Consider the following 24,588-nt stretch of genomic DNA (forward strand, 5'->3'; position numbering starts at 1 on the left):
AATAAACTTTGCCCCTTTTCATGTAGATACAAAAGTTGAAACTGAGAAATGTGCCAACTGGGCCAACATTCCTGGGGGGAGCACAAATAGTTTCATAACTATAATGCTTTTTTAAAAAATCAGCAATTATGGTTGAGCCATCATGATGGAGAAGCACCCAGACAGACCAAGGGAGACACATGTATTTTGAGCGTATTTCATGTATGAGACGGTCATGATAATTGTACCGTTTTTTTTTTCTCCCCTTTTCATTGTATGGATCTATCATAAAGTAAGTCATGGTTCAGTTCTTCTAAAGCAGCATTCCTACTACATGAGACCGATGAATCTTTTATGTATTAATTTTTTTTTCACTGCACATTGTCACTTTGTCATCCTTTCTACTCCTCCTGCTTTCAAGATTAGAGAAACTTCAAACTTTAAAGTAACACTAAAAACACCTAACTGGCAGCAATCCTTTTAAAAAATGCATGCTCTTTTAAAATTTTTGGCAATGCTGGGGATCAAACCCAGGGCCTTGTACATGCTCCACCATGAGCTATAGGCACGTGCTCCACATTGAGCTATACCCACTGCCTCTAGTACACAGTAGTACATTGCTAATAAGCTATCAAGTAGATAAAAGATCATTAATAATAGGCGAAATAAGCAGAAAGATGTTTAATGTGTGTTTGTGACTTTATAATGTCTAATACTTATTATTATTCAGATGGTTCTCTTATTTTAAGTATTTTTCTGTAATTATCTGAATTTTTAGGGCAAATGGTTTAACAGATCTTTTTTTGTATCAAGAAAATGACAATGTGATTCAGAAGTAGGGGCAAATCTGAGTTTTGCAAGACCCTGAAGTGGATGTAATTTGGATACCTTCTTTAAATTACTACACAAAATTAGGTATAGCACCTTGGTGGGGGCCCATGCAGGTTAGAACCCTGAAGTTTACCCTGGCTAGATTCATGGTCAACCTGTCTTTGGCAGAAGACCTTATACTCAAACCTGGAGTCATGGCTGAGGATATAACAAAGTTACTTAATCTCCTTGGACCAAAAACCATAGGGGCTATTTTTATTTATTTATTTATTTTTTTGGTATGGGGGATTGAACTCAGGGGCATTTGACCACTGCACCACATTCCCCATCCCTATTTTGCATTTTATTTAGAGACAAGGTCTCCCTGAATTGCCTAGCACCCCCATGTTGCTGAGGCTGGGTTTGAACTCAAGATCCTTCTGTCTCATCCTCCTGAGCTGCTGGGATTACAGGCGTGCACCTCCGTGCCTGGCAATAGGGGCTTTTTTTTTTTTTATAAGCCTTGACTGAGTGATAGGGAGTGAGAAGGTTTGAGTAGATACCACAATAAGAACACCAACAAAATTAAGGGTGATTATCCTTTCTAAACCTTGACTATTCTGCAGATGCATAGGGAAGCCACTGCTGGTTTGGAGAAGATTTAAAGAGAAAGATACTGGTAGGACATTTTTGTACTAATGTTACAGAGTCCTAACTTGGACAGAACAGCTTCCTCAAACTAAGACCTGAACTACAGAATTTAGGGGCTTTAAAAAGGTGTCTTGAGTTATAGTTTTCTGGGACAGATAATTAAATGTTAAAGTGAATTGGTAACAATGCATATCCAAATAAATATTATATACAGGCCAATACAAGCTTGCCTGTATTAAAGTTCTCCTTCTTTACTTTTTTTAAAAAATATTTTTATTAGTTATTGATGGACCTTTATTATTTTACTTAATTGCTTATATGTGGTGCTGAGAATCGAACCCAGTGCCTCACACATGCTAGGCAAGCTCTCTACCACTGAGCCACAACCCCAGCCCCTCCTTCTTTCCTTAATAGTAGAAGAATACTGTGAAGAACTGTTACTCAGAGCTTTCTATTTGGCAAGGAAGATATGGGGATGATATGGATTTCATGGGAAAGATTTTAAATATTTGGAGTTTGTCAGAGGGCAAATGTTGACCAGCTTGATGTGGAACTTAAAGATGTAAAATATAAGGAAGCCAGGTGCAGTGGCTCATGCCTGTAATCCCAGCAACTTGGGAGACTGAGGCAGGAGGATCTGAAGTTTGAGGCCAGCCTCAGCAATTTAGGATGCCCCTATCTCAAAGAATAAAAAAGGACTGGGGTTATAGTTTAGTGGTAAAGCACTCCCAGGTTCAACCTCCAGTCCAAAAACCAAAAAACCAGAAAGTTGAGGAAGCATTTGGTTTTGTAGTCACAGAGTTGGTTTCAGATCCTGGCTCTGTTTTGCTCCAGGCACATTAGTTAACTTCACTGAACCTTAGTTTCCTCATGTATAAAATGGGGATAATCGTAGGATTATGAGAATTACTTTTGTGCATGTGTCAAGGGCTGACATGCAGCCTGACATCTGGAAACTTGTGTAAATGTCAGCTGCCTTCTAGTTTAGGAAGGAAGGTATTAAAGTATATGTGGGGAGGATAAGTATGATTGGCTAGGGTCTCTGAGATTATAGCCAGAAATTTGGAAGACTCTCAAAGTAACATGTTTCCCCCTGATTTTATGTGTAACTTGCATACCTTAAAATGCACATGTTAATGTTCAGCTAGGTGGATATTTACATATTTATAGACCTATGTGATTACCGCCCAGATCAAAGATAGAAAGCACTGATCTCAAAGTTCTCTTAGTTCTCTTTGAGATCACAGTGCATATCCACCATCCTTCAGTCCTAGTGCTCATCTCTTTTCTGATCTCTGTTATCGGTCTATCATCAAATTTTTGAAATTCAAATAAACATAATCATACAGTATGTACTTTTTGTGTCTTTTTCTCCCCTTCAGTATAATATTTTTGAGATTTTTCCATATTGTTGCATGATTAGTATGTTTTTAAAAAATTGCTATGGAGTATTCCTTTACACAAATACTAAAAATTTGTTTATCCATTATTAGATTGATTGGAATTGTTATTTTAACTTTTAGACGTTAGGAATAATAAAGTTTCTATGAACATTGTTGTATAGATACTCTTCTGAATATCTGGGCCATAATGTGAACTTAACTTTAATAATGCAAAATGGTATTCCAAATGTTTGTAATATCTCAGCAGCCATGTAGACCCCATCACTCAAATAAAAATTACCAAGAAATTGCACCTGGTCTGGTGGTCCACATGTGTAATCCCAGCAGCTTCAGAGACTGAGACAGGAGGATTACAAGTTCAAAGCCAGCCTTAGCAACTTAGCAAGGCCCTATCTCTTAATAAAAAATAAAAAGGGGTGGGGATGTGGCTCAGTGGTGAAGCACTCCTGGGTTCAATTCCTGGTACCAAAATAATAATAATAATAATAATAATAATAATAATAATAATAATAATAAAATAAAAATGAAGAAAAGAATTTGCTCTATTTGCTTTATTTTCCTTCCCGGGATTTCCTTTGTGCAAGTATATTTTTTTCATTTAAACAATTACAGATGCAATATATAAGCAATGTATAAAGTTATAGAATGAATAAGCAATTATAACTATGTTCTCATCTTAATGTATACCCTATTATGGAAGTGTTTTAAAGCTAATCCTAAATATTATATCCATTTACATTCTTCAGGATACATCCCCCAAAATGGACATTTGTCCTGGGGTGATATTGCACTCCTGTAAATCCAGTGTCTCAGGAAGCTGAGGCAGGAGAATAACAATTCAAGGCCAGCCTGGACAACTTAGCGAGACCATGTATCCAAAAAAAAAAAAAAAAAAAAGAATAAAAAAGACTGGGGATGTGATTCAGTGGTAAAATACCACCAAAGGAAGAAAAAGGGACATTTAAAAAATATTCTACTATTACACTTAACTAAAGTATTAACCATAAAATAGATTTTTAAAGAAAGCAGTGATAATAATGCAAAGGAATCAGTTTAAGAAAAGCATAGCCTAAGTGTGACCTCTAACAAATTATTTCTTGCAAATACCGAATAATATATTTATGTCCACACTCTAGCTTCCCTCTGCAGAATGACAGGTAGTAGGACTGAAAGGGTAAAACTGTGGTTAGATTTGAACTGTTTGCTCTGGATAATGCAAAAAGGATGCAATTTTGCATATAAAAAGAGACAACAGAGCAGCCTGGAGGATACTGTGACTAGTGAGATTATTAATTGTAATGGAGCCCATAAGCATTTTTTTATTTTCTTACATTAGTCAACAGGTAATTCGAGTCTCGGAAGGAGTCACAGAAGCAGTGGGAAAAGATTAGAAAGACATTCCAGTAAGGCTCAAGAGTGAAAAAGTGTGTGATGTGTACAGACAATAGAAATTTGGAATATTTATTCAATAAAAAGTATATGGTGAAATAGTAGAAAGAGAAAGAAGGAGCAGAAGCAGGGTGCAGCTAGGTAAGAGAATGAGAAGCCTGATAACTTCGGAAAGGTATGCTGAAGGAATGGCAAGGGCTCTGCTGTTATTTAAGAAGTTTAAAGAGCATTCTTTAGGAAATCATCAAAGATTTTTAATAAGGGAATTAAATCAATCAAAGTTTAAAAATAATTCTGGCAGCAATGTGGAATCCAGATTGGATTAATAGAGACTATATTTAATCACATAATTGGAAAATCTTATTGCCATGAGTTCCCATGAAAACATGATCTTGTGTAGATTAGTAAATTCTACAAACTCTAACATAATTTATTTACACAGAGTCATGAGTTCAACTGATTAAACTGATTAATTAATTGATTAGTTCAGATTTGAATTTCAACTGACCAGGTGTGTTGTTATACCATGCTATTCTCCTCAAAGTTGACAAATAGAGGAAAAAGAAGAAGTACTGGGGACTAAGTGGAGGAAATTATATTCTATGATATATGATTATTTCAAGATGACTCCAATATTATGTATAACTATAATGCAGTAATAAAAAAATAAAAACAAAAAGATTGATAAATAGAAACTAAATAGTATAATTTTTCATCTCTCATCAATATTTGAGTTCCCCATTCTCTAAGCAGGTATAGCAAAAACTTACTTTTACATTAGGAGGGAGTAAACTTGGAAGTTTGAAATACAAAGAGAATTTGGCTAAGAATTATACTTTTTCCTTCTCAATTCATAAAATGACACATTAACATTGTATAATTGTATAATGTTTTCTTGTCATCTCAACTTTCACTCTTGTTTCTAAGTGTACAGCAAAATTATTCTAGCTATTCAATGGAAGGAACTAGACTGTATTAAAAACTCTGCTACTGTGGCATTTGTGTATGTGCGCATGCTCATGAGGGCGTGCATGCATTTTACTGTATTGAAGAAAAAAAAATAGCCTGGAATTGAAAATACTCAAGTTCCTGTCTGTGTTGTATAAAATTGAGCTTTGTGTCCTTAGATGTATCAATGGAAATTATATGATTTTTATTTCCTCAAGTGAAGAATAAAGGACTTAAGACTAAAAAAAAAAAAAAAAAAAAAAAAAGAAAAGCATAGCCAAATTACCCAACTTATGTAACTTGACTTATGGCTCAGGGAATGGTTTGGACATAATAGAGAGAGAGTTTAGCTTTGCAGTTTAGCTAAATTTTGAAAAAAGGTAACAGAAAGTGTAGGGGAAACCCATGCAGTTGTGTTGACTGTGTAGTTGGTGCAGTGATTACCATATTAATGTCTGTAGCAAGTAATGAATTGGAGAAGAGGAGACTGAGATCCGTGGTATGTTTCAGGGATCCGTCCTTGGTTCTGAGTTGTTAGGATGGCATAAAGATCTTTCCCATCTTACTGCAGCTTAGTATTGCTTGAACATTGGCTATGTCTGTCCTTTGGCATGGACTATTTTTGTTCTTTTTCCACAGCATGATTGGTGTGTCTCACTCCCCAACTTTAATATATAGTTGGTCATTGTACCAACTAGAGGAGTTCCCAGAGAGGGGAACCTTTATTCAGGACACTTGGATCCTTGGCATACATGATGGCAAAGAATTTCAGTATGTGCCAGTTAGAGATGGATTTATTTAGAATAGCAGACATGCATTCAAGGCAGAATGTGTTACTGAAAGCTGGGTCCTTGTCCCTGATGCCAATTCAATAAAAAGGACATGGTTTTGAGAATAAAGGAAAAAGAAGTTTTATTGCTTTGCTAGCAAAGGAGAAACACAAGGACTTCTTTCCCAGAGATTGTGATTCTCTTCATCAGAGAAAACAGAGGGTTTTTTTTTTGTTGTTGTTGTTACTGGGGATTGAATTCAGGGATACTCCGTCACTGGGCCACATCCCCAGTCCTATTTTGTATTTTATTTAGAGACAGGGTCTCACTGAGTTGCTTAGTGCCTTGCTTTTTGCTGAGGCTAGCTTTGAACTCCTGATCCTCCTGTCTCAGCCTCCCAAACTGCTGGGATTACAAGAATGCACCACTGCGCCTGGCAGAGGGTTTTTAAAGAAGTGATTCATTCCAGGTGTTGGGGTGTGTGTATATGTGTGTTGTGATTCACTTGTTAATTTGGGAGATAGTCATTTCTTATATCTTCTGGTGGCATCTCTGAAGTCTGAATTACTTGGTTCCTGTGGTGGGTGAGTGCTCAAAGAGATAAAAGGTAATCCTGCTTCCCACGACCAGGTTAGGGAAAGGGAGAAGGAAAAGAGGAAAAGAAAACATGTCCATTTTAAAATAAGCCTCAGTAGCAGAGCAGCAAGGGCTGTATTCAAAGCATGAAGTGGACCACTGTTACAAATGCAGACTATCTCAAGAGAGAGATGTCTTTGGGGAAAAAGTACATTCAGGAGAGAATGTTGGCCATCCTCAGAGGGAGCGAAAGTAAGTCTCTGTGTGAGGGGTTAGTATGTAGAGAGGGGCAGTGGTTGGGGGTTGGACTAGCGGTGGAGCCAGGGTGGAGTTACTCAATTTCATACCCATTTTTCTAGGCCTTGCTTTTTGCAGGCTAGGACACCTTGCAGGGGTGTGGTCTAAGGACATGGACCTTGTTGCTTAGGAATGCTTGTTTTGCATTTCAAAGTTCATGGGTGTCTCTTGCGTGCCAACAGCTTATAGGCATTTCTCTTTTGAGACTCCATACATCTTTCCTTTTCTGTATCCCCAAATTCCTTCTCAATTATAACTTTTATACTGGGCTCTTTTTAAGTTAGGCCAACTACATTTATGGACCAGGAAGGAAGTTGGGGATGGTAGGGTAGGATCTAGATCTTACTTCCTTGCCAAGGACCAGAGGGGTCTCAGAGGAACTTTTCATGCAAGGAAAAGGGCACCATTACTTACCAATAGTTGATGCTGAGATAGGTGAACTCCTCCTCCCTGCCTATTCGATTAATAACCAGGGAGGGGAACAGAGGTATAACATACACAGAAAAGAGTCTAAAATTATAAAGGCACAACATTGTGCATTTTCCAAAGTGATCTTATTTATCTAGATCTAGAAATGGAATATTACTCATATCCTGAAATGTTCCCCTAATGTCTGCTTCCACTCAGTGTGGGAGTGAGGGGGTATTTTTATTAATTCCAAACCAGAATTAATTTAACAATTTTTTTTCAGAGTGATATTGTTAGGAGAGATTGTGAATTCGTGCTACTACTACTATATGCTTGCTTATGTTCTTGAGACTGGCTTATGATTGAGTAGTGTTCTTGTAAAAATATACCAGTTCAAGGTTTCCATGAGTGTTTCAAACTTTTGACTTTTGGAACCTTGGTAGGTTAAGAGTCTATTTCTGCATATAAGCTACAGACCTCTTTTGATCTGTAGTAGACCTAATTTTTATAAATTGCTTGTTTAAAAAGCTTGCTTTACATCTAGGAAAACCTAGTGCAATTTATAAATGGGAAATTATTCCAAGAGTTCATTCAGCCAATTTAGAGTTAATTATGTTTGAGATGATTTTAACTTCTGCCTCCATTTCCATGGTCCTTTCATATCTGGTATTATTTATGTACAAGTGACTTGCTAAAGTCACAGGGGCGTAGGGCAACTTGTGCAATTAATCTCTCGCAATTAGATAGAAAGTGAGTTTTAATTTTCTTTTCATCCAAGCATGGACTATGTTGACTTGGCCAAAACGTTTGGTATAAGGACAAAGTTCAAATGTTTATGGCTTTACTTTTTTAAACTGACTTGTGAAATAGAAGGACATTTTTTCCTATAATCAGTGTTTGATCAGTAAGGAAATATGGGTTTCTCTAAAGGATCAGGATGAATTTTAAAAATAACTGTGTGGTCTTAATGATAACAAAACTAATATGACAATGTATCTGGGATAGTTAAAATGTTTTTATATGTATATGCATACACACATGCACTTGTTCTGCTCATGCACATTTCTTGATAAATTGTTTATCAGTAATTGTGACCTTCAATAGTGAATATATCTCAGGAAGAAAGGAACATTTTTGTTTTTAGCAGTGCTTCTTTTGATACCTAATTTAGTAGTAGTCTTCGTTTCCAGACACTGGCCTAGTACCAGAGAGCTCTTAAGCTGGTACCTGCTCTCTTACAATACAGATATTTACTTTAAGAACAATTTCAGTTCCATGTGTGCCCACCACCTCATGTACACAGCTGAGGTGCACACCTGAGGCAGGAGGATCACAAGTTCAAAGCCAGCCTCAACATCTTAGCAAGGCCCTAAGCAACTTAGCAAGACCCTGTCTCTAAATAAAATATTAAAAAAAAGGTATGCAGCTGTGGCTCAGTGGTTAAGGGCCCCTGGGTTCAATCCCTGGTACAGAAAAAGAAAAAAAAAAAAAGACAAGGAACCTTGATATATTTAAAGAGTCTGAGTCTTGACATATAAATATAAGGTCTGATCTTGGATTGAATCCTGGATGAGAAAAAAAAATTGTAGATTAGATAATTTTTATTGCATTAATGACAACCTCCTTGATTTTGATAATTGTACTATAATTAAATAAGTGAATCTCTGTATCCTGAGGAAAAGTATGCTGAAATATCTAGGGGAAAAGAACATGATGATTTCTGCAATTTATTCTAAGTGATTCAGAAAAAAATTATCTTTTTATGCATACAGACATAGAACAATAGAGCAAACGTGGCAAAATGAAAGCAATTAGTGAATTTGGGTGAAGTGCCCTGTAGTTGCAAAATTTGTATATTCAATGTTTTTTTAAAAAAATAAATCAATCTTCCATAAGGTATACCTAGGAATAGAACTGCTAAGTCACAGGGTCTGATTTTTTTTGATTTACTACACAGCATCAAATTGTTTTCCAGTATGGTTGTGTTACAGAGCTGAGGGCTTTCAGGAAACTGAGTCAGCATGCAGATTCCCCCAACCCTAATTCTTGCAATCAAATCAGAAAAATTTCAGACGTGTAACTCAGAGTAACAGGGATGAGTTTATTGAAGGGATAGGAAAAGGGAAAGGGGACATTCTCAAGGGAGAGAGTGGGTCCTTTCAGAGAGGAGAGGGACAGTGTGCCTTTCCTGCACTTTAGTTTTATTGGGGGATCCCAGAGAAGTTTCCAGAGAATCCTGCCCAGGTCTACTTCTTGACTTTTAACTGACAGCAGGATGCATCAGAGTTTGAAGTCCCCGCTGCCATGGCAACTCTGGGTCACCTTGGTCCAGGCTGACAGTTCTAATTGGAATTTTAAGCATAAATTCCTACAGATTTTATGGTTAGTAGGAATTATCCTTATCTCCCTGAGCTTCAGAATCTGGTCTATGAAAAGGGTCACAAAGATCTCCCCCTTCAGGGTAACTTGGGTTCTTCTTATCAATATTCTTTCAGGCCAGTAGTTGTTCTGCAGATAACAGGTAATTTGCTGAGGAATGTGACACATCCTGTTCACTTAAGCCAGGCAGGGCTGCAGGTAAATTGCTTCTTGGAAAAGAAAGCATATGGGGATTAGTATAGTGGGCCCATTTTATAGAATTATTCTCTTGACTTTGTGTTCCCACAATTTGCATCTGTCTGTCCCCTGTCAGTTGTACTAATTACATTCCTGTCATCTACATCTTCATCAACACTTGATATTATCAGGTTTAAAATTTTTATCAACCTTATGGGTATGAAATTGTATCTCATTGTGGTTTAGTTTGCATTTTTCTGATTATAATGAGGAAGAACATCTTTTCAAATGTTTAGTCAATAAGGTTTAGTCTTTTTTTTTTTTAGTTTTAGATGGACACAACAACTTTTATTTATTTATCTTCTTACATGATGCTGAGGATGGAACCCAGTGCCCCACTCATGCTAGGCAAGTGCTCCATCACTGAGCCACAACCCCAGCCCATTAAGGTTTAGTTTTATCTGAATCGTTTGACATATTCTTAGTCTTTTTTTTTTTAACTGAGTTCCTCTGATTTTCTCTCTACTAACTTTTTGTATGTCTTATTGTATTCTGGAAATTTATCTTTTATCAGTTAGATGCATTATTGTTGTTCATGTGAATGTGTATTTTATGGTCTAGGGTTCAATTCCAGGTGGGCAAGTGCTCTACCCCTGAGCTAGATCCCCAACCTTCCATATATTTTTGAAAAATGCTAAACTAAAATATAAAAGTGAGTTACATGTATTTGAGTTACACAGAATAAACTAGGTCAGGGGGCAGAGAAAATATTGCACATCAAGTGTGTGGAGGCCTGGGGACTAGCTTCTGTTTATAGATCTGTTCTTTTGTAACTCAGGTAAATAATGTGAAGCAACTTGAAGTTGCATTCTTATCGCTGACTCTTCTAAAGAAGAATATGTTTAGAAAGTCTGTCCTCTGTCCCTAATGTATTTCATTCAGACTTAGTAAAAAACTCGTTCTTCTCTCCTACTTGTAGATATTTTAAAAAATTGATATATTTCTAAATAGTGAAACTTTTGCACTATTAGGTATTGGTCAGTATTTGGATTGAATAATCTACTCTGAGCAGTACTGCAATGTCCATAAAGTAAGAGGGTAATTCATCAGGAACACTATCTTTGTCCACCCTCTAATACTAATTAAAAATGAAGAAAGGTTAGAACTGACTCCTGAAAAAGATAGCCTAATGATCATTGAAGAATTTATTATTCTAAATCTTAAAATGATTAGATGTTAGCTTTGCATGTGGGGCAACAACCCCTCTCCCTCCAAGAAAACCCCAAACCAAAAATCACAAAATGTCAACCCTATTAGGAAACTTAAAAAATTTCCCACTCCTTTATTTTAAAAAAAGACACCCATGATGGAGCTGGCCTAAGTCCTCCGTCCTTTTTCCTCCAGTGCATCATGCTGCCATTTCATAGGAAAAAAAGAAAGAAATTTTCCAATTCTTTCTATTGATGCATATATCAGATCAGTCTCCAGGGGCTTGATAATACAGGGCTCTCAGTTCTGCTCATTGATTTCCTGGTAAACTGGAAAATGAGAAAATCAAAGGGGATCTCCTTTCAGGGATTTAATATCTTCATCTCCACTTCAAAAGAAAAGATTTTTCTTTGTAGCATAATGTAGGGAGTAAATTCCTCTGTGACACACCCCAGAGGAACAAATGGGTAGTCATGTTAGGTACTGTGTACATAGTGACTCTTTCTTCTTTGAAGGTCTTCTCACTTATATTCATATTGAGTCCTTAGAACTGGATGGCAGTAGTCATTTTTTAATTTACAAAAAAACTAATGCTGCTTTAAAAATCTTTGAATTGTGTTCTTTTTTTGGGGGGGAGGGTAATGACCAGCGATTGAACTCAGGGGAGGGGGCAGTCGGCCACTGAGCCACCGCCCAGCCCTATTTTGTATTTTATTTAGAGACCTGGTCTCACTGAGTTGCTTAGGGCCTCATTTTTGCTGAGGCTGGCTTTGAACTCAGGATCCTCTGTCTCAGCCTCTGGAGCCACTGGAACTACAGGTGTGCGCCACTGCACCCAGCTGAATTGTGTTCTTTATGGAAAATACAATATCACTGTGGAGAAGAAAATCTAATCCCATTGCCCAAAGGTAGCCACTTAATGATTTTTTTTTTTTTCTTGGTGCTTTTCCTACGTTTATATGTTTCATGGAGTTAAACTTTAGTTTAAGATTCCACTTCTTTTCACTTAGCATAAGAAGATTTATTAATAACTGCATTAGATATCATTGCCTGGATTGATTATAATGAAGAGTACCACCCTTTCCTACATTTCTTATGATTAATAATTAGAATTAGAATTACTGATCATCAGCAAAACTATTTTTAGTTTTTCACGACAAACCAACTTTGAAACTAGTTGCTAATAGTTTTATACTCATGTGGAATATATGTGTACCTGTATCATTTGACATTGAACTTCATTATGAAACAAAACATATTGCTGATTTGGTAAAATGTAAATCAGTCAGTTGCTGTCTAATTCAAATGTCTTTCAAAGAGTTTTGATTTATTTATTCGTGATTTATGTTGCTTCTATTAAATCAGTTCATGAACTTTACTTACTTTTCTGCAGGATCCTGGGATTTTCTTATTAAATACTTTTTGTATATTAAAAACATCTATCTTTGCCATTTGTGGTAAACACCTTTTGCCATTTTACTTGGTTTTTGACTTTATGGCTTTTATTGGGGAGACATAAGTCTTTATTTTTACACTGTTCAGATCTTTATCTGAGCAGACTATTTCTGTGAAGTTCTTTTGCCAATTGTGTAGAGAGGAAGATCAAGAGGAGAGGGTTATGGAGAACAAAAATTCCTCCATAGTTAATTGAAATCATTGGGTAAGGACCATTTCATGCAGATACTGATTTCACCTCTCTTTCCACTGCAATCGCTGGTCTCATTTTTGCAATCTTCATGTCACCCATTAAACTTGTTTTCCTTATTCTATACAGTTAACATTGCCTCTTTGGTTGGTTGTTCTTTTGTCCTACGGCATTTTCTCATATCCTGATGCTTTCTTTTAAGGTATTATCCAAAGAGATGAGTCACCCATGGAAAAAGGGCTCTCTGGTCTGCGAGGAAGGGACTTTGAGCTGTCTGATGTGTTTTATTTCTCCAAGAAGGGATTGGAAGCCATTGTAGAAGATGAAGTGACCCAGAGGTTCTCCTCAGAGGAGCTAGTGTCATGGAATCTCCTCACAAGAACCAATATAAATTTCCAGTACATCAGTCCTCGGCTCACTATGGTGTGGGTGTTGGGTGTCATAGTACGCTATTGTGTCCTACTACCTCTGAGGTAAGTCACCTGCCTGATAATTTATTGGTATAATCAGTTCACCTTTCTCTTTTCATCACTTATGAATATTGTGGTACTAATTCCACCTCTTCCCACTTAAAAACGCCACAAAATGTGGCCTCCGCACATTTTTTTCTCTAGATGAATGTGTGTGTTCAGAATTCAATATCTAGCTTACAATCTGGATCCACTTTGTTTTTGCAGTCATAGGTAATTTGAGGATGGCTAGAAAAGGGAAGGTGGAAAGTTAGAATGAAGAGAGATGATTTATAGTTCAATATTTACCAGAGTGTCAACCAAAATATAACATCTACCCACAGCCACTGCCTTTCTTTGCTAGTCTGTAGTACTTCAAAGCTACCTAGGAAAGAAAAACGTCTAGAGTGGTTATCACAGAGCCATTGGGAAGAGTGAGTCCATCCATCCAATTCCATTATGATCATTCATTTTCCTTATTGGCAATTTCCCTACCTGGATACCCTTCTGCTTCTAGGCTTGAGTTCTTCCTGATGAGGAGGTAACCTCAAGCCTGCTTACTGGATTCACAATGTGGAACAAAAGAGTAGAAGACCCTGGGCAGTGGGGTGAAGCAGCAGTGGTCAAGAATCTGTTTAGTATGGTGATGGCAAGAGTAGGCATGCCTACCAGCCACAGCCTGCAGCTGATGGTCTTGCTTCATTTTCTGGGCCATGGCCTTGGCATCCTCTCAACAGAGCTTTCCAGGCAGTTGCTGCCAGCCAACTAACACTGGCACAAGAGTTGAAACCTCTTTACCATCCCTAGGGTGGCTTATACTTGCCTCATTCAGATTTCTTACAGCGGAAGGCTTGCTTAAGTATAGACAAGTGCTGATCTCCAAGAAGTTCTTTCTGTTTTCTTTTTTTCATATTCTCAGTGTCTCAACACTGGAGCAGAGTAGTCTTTTGGGAACCACTTCAGCTGTAATAACAAAGTGAACTTCAGGGATTTGCAGACACTTTTCATTTTGGTGGTACTAGGGATTGAACACAGGAGTGCTACACTGAACCAATGTCACATCCTTGGCCTTTTTAATTTTTTGAGACAGAGTACCTAAGTTGCTTAGGTCCTCACTAAATTGCTGGAACTTGCAATCCTCCTGCCTCAACCTCCCTAGTCACTGGTATTACAAGTGTGCACCATAATGCTTGACTTGTCACATACAAGTATACTTAAACCTTTAAAAAAAAAATTTTTTTTTTGCAGGGGGTACCAGGGATTGAACTAGGGGCACTCAACCATTCAATCACATCCCCAGCCCTATTTTGTATTTATTTAGAGACAGGGTCTCACTGAGTTGCTTAGGACCTCGCTTTTGCTGAGGCTGTATTTGAATTTGTGATCCTCTTGCCTCAGCCTCCCAAGCTGCCAGGATTACAGGTGTGTGCCACCGTGCCCAGCCAATTTTGCTTAAAACTTAAGCTAGTGCTTCCTGTGAGGGGTTCATGTGCTCTGAGAATGCACATGACAATTCATTGTCACACAGGAAGGAAACACTAGAATTTTTGTTAGAAGCTTCTATTCTTTTTATAATTAGAACTACCATTTTATTCTTAAAGAAGTGAAAGTTCAGTTAAGTTTAATATACGAATTAGTTCTTGCATATTCTGGTTCATAGATCAGGCAGTGTATCCAAGGTAACCTCGGGAAAGGGTGAGAAATTCTATAACATGGAGTGCTTAAGATGCCTCATTTGTTGTTGGTTAGACTTCACTATGCTGTGAAGGCCCAGCAAATGTGGTTATGATTCTGTTATCTAGTTTAGACTAAACTAGTGCTCACAAAAGAGATGATTGACATGAAAACTTTTGTAAATAAACCACAGATTTTAGATAGTCATATAATGTAAATATACAGGAACAAAAGGAAAATGGCAGAATTGGTACCTACTCTGAGTACAAATCATTGTAAGTGATTTGTAGAAGAAGCAAATGTGACAAATTGAGCATTTAAAAAACAGATTATACTAAAATTAATTGTGACGGTTGCACAACTCTGTGACTATGCCCCAAATTGTTGAATTGGATACTTAAAAGTGTGAATCATATGTATGTGATCTGTATCTCAATAAAGCTCTTAAACAGATTGTAACTGAAAATTTGTGTCTGGTCTCACTGGAAGATAACTTATCTGAATTTATCCAGGAGAATGCTCATGTTGGCTTACATTAAGAATTTTCTGGCTTATTAATCTAGGAAAAAATAATTCAATTACAATTATTTTGAACTCAATTGCTAGACAACATTATAATGCAACCCTTTCTGATTTAATATGTAAAAAGGAGTGATTCTTATTAGGGAAAGATGAAAAACATTATTTGAAAAGTTTTGCTAATTAAACAATGGTTTCATTACTGTGTTAGTGACTAACATGAAAATATGGCATCTGGTTATGACTTTCAAACTATTATGTCAAAAGATGTTAAACCATGACTTCAGAAGATTTAACACCTTAACAAAGTAGTTATGGCTTAACATTCAAAAAGGTTATAGGTTAACACTCAAAATATAATTGATAACATTTATTATTTATAATTAATATTTTGAGTGAGAGAAAAACATTTTCTACATTAATATTTATATATAATTTTTAAATACTATCTTTAAAAAAATAAAAAATATCTCTAAACTGGGCTTGGTGGCATACACCTGTAGCATCAGTGACCAGATGGGCTGAGGTAGGAGGATCTCATGTTCAAAGCTAGCTAAGGCAACTTGTTGAGACACTGACTGAAAATAAAATTTTAAAAAATTTATATATTTTTTACATTCTTCATATTTGCAGGTATTTTATAATGTGCATGATGTCAGTACAGTGGAATATATTGTCATTCTTAAATATACTAGGGGTACATGCTCAGATGTGTTGATAGGGTGTTTCCCCAACCAGGTTGATATTACTGCCTTAAGCTAATTTTCTCTATTAAATAATCCTAAACTGATTTGTTAAATAATAAAAATGATAAGCTAGTGAGAGACAGTAACATAATTGTTAGAAGCATGAATTATGGAGCCAAACTGCTGGTGTTGAAATTCTGGCTTTGCTGTCCATTGGCTCTATAACCTTAGGTAAGTTATTTAACCTTTCTTTGTCTCAGTTTCTTCATCTGTTGAATAGAGATGTTGATAATGTTATTGCCTCATGGAGTTTTTGGGATGGATAAATGTGTTAAGTACTTAGAATATTGCCTGGCACATAGTGTTAGCTGTTATTTTATCATCATCTAATGTAAGATCTGAGATGGGTTAAGATAAACTATTTTGTGCTCTCAACATCTGGTCAGGAGGTATAGATATATACAAATAAGGAGCAAACCACTTTGACCCTGGAGAGATTTGCTATTGCTGACCCTGGACCTCAGGTAGCTCCCAGACCCACAGGGTCCTTCTGACTGCAATGGCATTTCCTTTCATCAGGTTATTGATACCTTATATATTCAGCAAAACATGGGAAGGCTCTCTTGAGAACTAGAAGATACAAACAGACCTCTGGTTCGATTTGAGAGGCCAGTGAGATAATCTAAAGTTCCTGTTTTCTCATCTGACAAAGTAAAATGGTTTAAGGAATCTTATTAATAAAATGCCATTAAGCTATTGATTCTTACTTTTAATCTAAATCCTATTTGCTTTAGAAGGATTTTAAATCTCAACCTCATCTTTTTGAGTAATTCTATTTGCATTTCTAGAAATAACTATTTCCTTTGTTAAAGTGATCAGAATGTACATAACAAGCACTTTTCAAAAATGAGAAAATGTCTACATGGAGATTAGAGGTATTATCAGTCACCTTGTTTTCTAATTCTAAGTCATCTTGAGCCATGCAAAGGGACAATAGTTAGCTTTGCATTAAAAGATTCCTACCTAGTGGCATGTTTTGGTGTTAGTATGAGAAAGGCTTCATAACTATCTTAGCCCTTTAATGATTATATAGATTGAACTTTAGTTTTGTTAAGAAATTTTCAGGCCCTCTCTCTCTCTCTCTCTCTCTCTCTCTCTCTCCCGAGAGAGAGAGAGAAAGAGAAAGACTAGTTACACATATATGCTTATTACTTTGAAAGTGGTATCATATGCCACACAATTATTTCAAAACTTTGCTTTTTTCCATTCAAAATGTATCACACAACACTCAATAGAAACATGTCATAATCTTTAGCTTTATCAACTTTTTTTTGGTACTGGGGATTGAGCCCAGGGGCACGTCACCACTGAACTGTATCCCCATTCCTTTTTATTTTTTTATTTTTTATTTTGAGACAAGACCTCAGTAAATTGCTGAGTTTTGCCTCAAACTTGCAACCCTTCCACCTCAGCCTCCCAAGTGACTGGGATTACTGGTGTGCAACACCATGCCTGGCCTGATGTATTATATTCCATAATGAGGATGCTGTACAGTTCATTTATACTTTATTTGTGAATCTTTAGATTATTTCCCCTTAGGTTATTTACCTACTATTTGACAAATTTTGCATTAATTTTTCTTTTCTTTTCTTTTTCAGGGTTACTCTGGCTTTTATTGGGATCAGTTTGCTGGTTATAGGAACTACACTGGTTGGGCAGTTGCCAGACGGCAGGTGAAATGTTTCCTTCCATCCAGTCATAAAATAAAACTCTCCTTTTTCCTAGCTGTGTCCGCAAAGACAGTATTTGCTTAGTGCCTACATATTGCATTGAACTCATCATATCTACCCACTTATTAGAATTCTGCTCACTTCATCTTCATACTCATTCTTTGATTTTTTTTTTCCATCGTGCTTCCATATAAATCAAAAGAAATTTTTTCAAAGGAGAGAGGGAGCTATTTTCCATTGGAGTTTCTGTCTATTTTCTTGGTAAACTTTTGCCATCTAATACCAGATGTATCAATGAGATTGTAAGAATCCTACTGTGCTTTTTCAATGGAATAGAACACAGGATGCTGTTGCGAATGAGCACATTAAAAATTTTCTTGTATTGTTTCTTAGGAGAGCCCATTACTGCACAATAAAATGACTTCTTATTCTTTCAGACTCAAAAACTGGCTGAGTGAAATGGTACATCTGACTTGCTGTCGGATCTGCGTGAGATCTCTCTCTGGCACCATCCATTATCATAACAAGTGAGTGTCCTAACTGTGCAGTTAGGAAGTTCAGGCCAGGCCCTGTACTTCTCACAGGTCAACGCTATGGGATGAGCATGTTACCCCATTTTACATTGAAGAAATGGGAGCTCTGAGACTGGTTGTGTATATATAATAAGTTTATTATATAATAAGTTTCCAGTTTTGAGACGGTTCTGTCTGATTTAGAAAATGAAATTCACAGGCTTATGATGTTGTTGGAATACAGGGGGTCCCTTTTTGCCACTTCTAAAATTCCATAACTGATCCTTAAAAGAAAATATTATATTCTCCTTCCCTCACCCCCAAACAAAGAGTATAAAGGTAGCTAAGGAAGGCTATTAGCTAAATGATAATTATTCTAATTGCTTTTAAACTATATTTCTGTGAATTCAATTTTAGTTAATTAAAAAATCATTGCTGACGGTGTCTTTCTGACTCATTTGTAGAAGGGAAACATTCAGAAAACCAATTGATTTTACCATGTGTTACCAACATAAAGGCCCCTTAAAAATTTTAAATTATGTGATTTATCTATTGGGCTATGAGTTTTAAGATAAGAAATAGAAGAAAATCTCTGACAGAAGTGTGATCAGAGGATACATCTTCTACAGAAAAGGTGCTTTAATGACATAGATAGGTGATCCTAACTTATTATAGAAGTGCTCCTAATTTTAAGGAAAATATACTAAAGTCATTATGTGTTTGTTTCCCTCTTCTATGAATAAGCCTCACAAAAATACTTTACTTTATTGGTGTCAACTCTCATTTAACTCTAGGGCAGAGACAGGCAAACAAAACTATGGGCCTACAGGCCATATCTGACACTCTTTCTGTCTTTTGTAAATAAAGCTTTATTGGAACCCAGACATGCTCATTTATTTGCATATTATCTGATGTGGCCTTTGTGCCACAACAGTTAGAGCTGAGTAATTGTGGCAGGGATTGTTTGGCCTGTACAATCTGAAGTATTTACTCTTTGTCTCTTATCAAAAAAGTTTGCTGACCTCTGCTGTAGTGGGAGAAGAGGGAGGAAGCCATGGTAAAGATTTACTCTCTGAATCACCATGAAGCCAGTAAAAGTGGTATTTATGAAGATCAAAATCATATGAAAATACTTTCAATTAAGTAAGCAAAAATTTAGGAATTATAAAGGGAAAGTCATAGGCCTCCTTACCCTATTTCCTATAAATAACCTTTTAAGATAGTCTTTCCTGTACCTCCAAGTACACTTTAAAAAATGAGCCTTTCCATGCTTTTCTGCAAAACAATGGCTGTTTTCTGAGGGTTAGTACTTACCATTGTTTGTAATTGCAGGCAGTACAGACCCCAGAAGGGAGGCATTTGCGTTGCCAACCACACCTCTCCAATAGACGTTTTGATCTTGACCACAGATGGATGTTATGCTATGGTAAGAGCAGTCCATTGGTAATTCTGGTGGTTGTGTCTTTTATGATTTGCTCAAATTTGTTATCCTTTTTGATAAATTTGAAAGTTAGTCTCTTATTAGAAATTTGGGTTATATTATTGCAGTTGAATAAAGCATTCTAGATTTACATGAGGAAGAGATGGTGCAAGAAAAAGAAAATAGACTGGACATGGTGGTGTCCACTTGTAATCCCAGTGATTTGGGGAGGTTGAGGAGGATCACAAGGTTGAGGCCAGCCTCAGCAACTCAATGAGACCCTGTGTCAAACAATAAAAGGAGCTGGGGATGTAGCTCAGTGGTAAAGCAACCCAGGGTTCAATCCCCTGAAGAAAGAAATGAAAGAAAGGGAGGGAAGGAGGAAGGAAGGAAGGAAAGAAGGAAAATAGCCATTAATATTTAAAGTAGTGAATAATTAACTTACTGAAATGTAGACATACTTCAACTTGGTAGGACTTGGTAAAGTTGATTCCATTTTGCTTCTAAAATCCCTGCCAATATTTAATAACACTTTGCAACATTAGAGTCTTCCTTCTTTGAGTTGTACAAATCCCCTAGACTGTCAATTAGTTCTTTCTTCCTTCAGGGATGTATATGCAATTAAAAAAAATCTGACTCTTTAATGAGGCTCTAGCAAGAAAGGCAAATATTTATACTATACTATCTTTCTCAGATCTTATCCACAGACTCAAAAGAAAAAAAAGGAAAAGAAAACAGAACAACCCTACTACAAACCACAAAGCACATAGTAAAACCAGGCTTTAAAATACCCTTTCATGGGGATGCACAAAACCACATTCTGGCATTTTTTTCAAATATTTGTTTTCTATTGCCATGAAACATTTGTCGAGAGTTCCTGCATCTCTTTTACGTGTCAGATGAATTCTAGACAATAATGGAAGATGTGCTTTTCTTCATGGTAGTTAACCATGACCTGAGGTGGAGTGTGGAACAGAATGCTTGCACAAAGGTCCTGGCGGATCTGTTCATATTCTCTTGCTGGTGGGTTGGACTTCAGAGAGAGCAGATGGGTTATTTTTCACCAGTGTTATCACATGGTAGAAGTGGAACGGCCAAGATGTAACAGACTGCTCTTGAGAGCCCTTTTTATAATGGCATTAATTTATTTTATTATTTATTTTATCTAGACACTCCCATTTAAGCCCCATCTCTTAATACAGTCACATTGGCAATTAAATTTCCAATATTGATTTCTGGGAGACATATCACACTAGCACTGCTTAATCATGATTTTGTGTTTCTAAGACTATATTTCTTCTAATTCCTGATCAACAAAGTTGAGAATAATGCATTCGTGACTCAGGGCCTCAGAATTTTGTTGGTACCATCCATACTTTTTAATCATAAATAACTGTAATTCCATTAATAGCCAAGGTTTAAAAACACCTTGTAACTACAGGGTGCACACCTGTGATCTCAGCATCTTGGGAGGCTAAGGCAGGAGGATTGAAAATTTGAGGCAAACCTCAGCAATTTAGTGAAATGCTGTCTCAAAATAAAAAAAACAAAAGGGCTGGGGATATATATAACTCAGTGGTAGAGCATCCCCTGGGTTTAATCCTCAGTACTGGGGTTGGGGGTGAGGTTTAAGGAAAGCAAAGATTTGCTACTGCAAATTGTCTAGGGGGTCAAGTGATAGAAATATAAGACCAATGGTACTTAATTGGAGGTAGTACAAGGCAGAAGTTGAAGGAAATTGTATTGCTGACCTGAGGAAGTCATAACTGGCTAAATAAACTACTTATCAGAGCAACATTAAAGATTTTTCTCTCAATGATTTATTGTTTTTTAAATTAACTTATTTATTTATTTATTTATTTATTTATTTATTTATTTACTTTTTTGGTACCAGGGATTGAACTCTGGGACACTCGACCACTGAGCCACATCCCCAGACTTATTTTGTATTTTATTTAGAGACAGGGTCTTGCCGAGTTGCTTAGGGCCTTGCTTTTTGCTGAGGCTGGTTTTGAACTTGCAATCTTCCTGCCTTAGCCTCCTGAGTCGCTGGGATTACAGGCATGTGCCACTGAGTCTGGACTAAATTAACTTATTTTAATTGACAAAAACTATATAAGTTTATTGTATACAGAATGATGTTTGGTACGCGTATACTTTGGAATCTTTAAATCAAGCTAATTAACATATCCATTATTTCACTCAATGACTTTTCTAAACTATTTTTTCCCTTCTAAAAAAATTATAAATATTTTTAAGCATACAGAAAAGTTGTTATAATAAAGGATATTACATATACCTTTTATATAATTTACATATTCATATTTGTAATGCCTCATTTACTTTATCACTTGAGTTCTTGTGTTCTACCCCTCTCATTGTAAGGTGAAAAAATATTTGTCTTTTTTTCTAATTGATTTTTAGTTGTTGATAGATATTTATTTATTTATTTATATGTGGTGCTGAGAATTGAACCCAGTGCCTCACACATACCAGGCAAGTGAGCTACCACTGAGCCCCAGCCCTAGCCCCTTGTCTTGATTTAATATCATAGAATTTTTTTTTTCATTTTTTAATGGCACTTGCTGGTAAATGGATGGGACTGAAGAGTATCATGCTAAGTAAAATAAGCCAATCCCCCAAAACCAAAGGCTGAATATTCTGTTTGATATTCGGATGCTAACACACAATAAGAGGGGATGGGGAAGAATAGAAGTACTTTGGATTAAGGAGAATGAAAGGATGGGAGAGGGGATGACAATAGGAAAGACAATAGAATGAATCGGACATAACTCTCCTTTGTTCATATAGAGTATATGACCAGTGTAACTGTACATCATGTACAACCACAAGAATGGGAAGTTATACTCCATGCATGTACAATATGTCAAAATACATTCTACTGTCATGTATAACAAAAAGAACAACTAACATTTTTTTTTTAAATTTTCACTTTTTAAAATAGAAGACAGTTTGTTTGTTTTTTTATTTGTTTTCAGTGCTAGGGTTTGAACCCAGGGCCTCCTGTGTGCTACACAAGGGCCTACCACTGAGCCACAGCTCCCCCAAGTCCTACTTTTGATTTGATTTTTAGTTATAGATGGACACAATATCTTTATTTTATTTGTTTATTTATTTATTTTTTATGTAATGCCGGGGATCGGACCCAGTGCCTCATGCATTCTAGGCAAGTGCTCTACCACTGAGCCACAACCCTGGCCCCAAGTCCTACTTTTTATTAATTTATTTTTTAAAATTTTTGAGACAGGGTCTTACTAAGTTGCCCAGGCTGGCCTTTCCATCTTCTTGCCTCAGCTTCCCAAAGAGTTGGAGTGACAAGTATGTGCTCCTGTGCCTTGCACAAATATATTTATATTTAATATTTGTTTCTAAACTTAAATTGGAAATCTGAATCTATACCAATATATTTAGTTTATAAAGTTCTATCTTACTTTCCCTTTTTTAGAGTGAAAACTCTAATTCCTTACAATATCAACATATTTAATCATTTTCATAATCCTGTAATCCATTTAAAATAGTTTCAGAATTACTTTATCTGTTTTACTACAATAAACCAAAAAATAAATAAATAAAATAAAAAAGAAGAAGAAGAAGAGTTTAGGATGTTTTACAATTCTTTCTATGCCTTCCAAGATGGAGGGTAGGTTACCAGATACAATCTTTGCAAGTGTCTTGGATTGTTCCTCTTCCTTCAGTGCTGTTCTTTCATTCATTTGATACATTATTGAGTTCATTTCCTTCAGCTTGCTTTCAGTTTGTTATCCCAATCCTTATTCGTTTATTTTTTATTTTTTTGAACATGTAGGCTATTAACATGCCTCCATATAAAAAGGTATAATTGAGACATGTCACCCCCTCCATGCCCATCTCTCCCATTCCTTCCTTCCTCCCTGCCCCGCCCCAACTTAATTTATTTGTATAGTTTGAAAATGATGCATTCACATATTTGGAAAGTCAGAAAATGTAGAAATATTTTATTAACTTATATATACTATGTCAAACCAGTAACAACTCTTCCAGTTTCTTCTTATTCTTACAGAATAATGATGATGATTCATCATACTACTTATATTATTATATTCCATTTTAAATTCTGTTATTTCACATTGCTTTTCTTTCATTAATTTAAATCCCTGGACTCCTTTCTTCCTTTTAAGTTCCCAATTTCATTGGTCTTGGTTATCCTTTCTGTATTTCTTTTTGTCAAGATAAGTAAAAGCATATGTATCATTTCCTCTTTGGTCTTAGTCCAAAGTTTATTACTTGTTCTTTTGCTTTTTCACTTATCTCTTGGAAATCACTTTTTGTCAGTCATAGAGATCAACTTTGCTGTTTTCCTACTGTATGTATAGACCATTGTTTATTCATCAATTTCCTATATTTAGATAGTTTCCAATGTTTTAAAATAATAAGTAATACTGTGATTAATTGCATATGTATTTTCTTTTTCTTTTTTTGATGGTGCTGGGGATTACAGCCACGGCCTTGTGCATGTAAGACAAACACTCTACCAACTGAGCTATATCCCCGGTCCTTTTTCCATATTTTTATTAGTGCATTACAGTTGTACATAATGGTGGGATTTATTGTTACATACTTGTACATGCACATAAAATAATAAAATAATTTGGTCAGTATCATTCCCCAGTATTCCCTCTTTCCTGCCCCAGTCCTTTTCTTCTAACTGATTTCCCTTTATTTTTCATGAGATTTCCCATGCCACAAACTTTTCTTACCCTTTTCCTCTTTAATCTCCACATATGAGAGAAAATATACAACACTTAACCTTCTAAGTTTGGCTTATTTTGCTTAATGTAATGTTCTCAAGTTCCATCCATTTTCCTACAAATGACCTAATTTCTTTTTTTTTCTTTTTTGGTACTGGGGATTGAACCACTGAGCCACATCCCAAGCCTTTTTCATATTTAATTTAGAG

General features: G+C 36.2%; 1 protein-coding gene and 1 long non-coding RNA gene across 5 annotated transcripts in view; one reads left to right on the forward strand and one right to left on the reverse strand.

The window, feature by feature from the left end:
- Positions 1-24,588, reverse strand: part of LOC308654063 — a 173,278-nt gene that overhangs the window by 46,793 nt on the left and 101,897 nt on the right. The window lies entirely within an intron of this gene.
- Positions 1-24,588, forward strand: part of GPAT3 (glycerol-3-phosphate acyltransferase 3) — a 60,249-nt gene that overhangs the window by 26,721 nt on the left and 8,940 nt on the right. For all 4 annotated transcript variants that reach the window (XR_014023167.1, XM_081302973.1, XM_081302974.1 and 1 more), the window contains exons 4-7: positions 12,844-13,114; positions 17,628-17,702; positions 18,137-18,226; positions 19,544-19,637. Coding sequence is in view for 3 of the 4 variants with exons in the window: in XM_081302973.1 (XP_081159099.1) it covers positions 12,844-13,114; positions 17,628-17,702; positions 18,137-18,226; positions 19,544-19,637 (530 nt within the window). In the remaining variant the exon portion in view is untranslated. The remainder of the gene's footprint in view (positions 1-12,843; positions 13,115-17,627; positions 17,703-18,136; positions 18,227-19,543; positions 19,638-24,588) is intronic.

This window comes from Spermophilus citellus (assembly GCF_964194105.1).
Source record: "Spermophilus citellus genome assembly, chromosome: 8".
Classification (NCBI taxonomy): domain Eukaryota; kingdom Metazoa; phylum Chordata; class Mammalia; order Rodentia; family Sciuridae; genus Spermophilus; species Spermophilus citellus.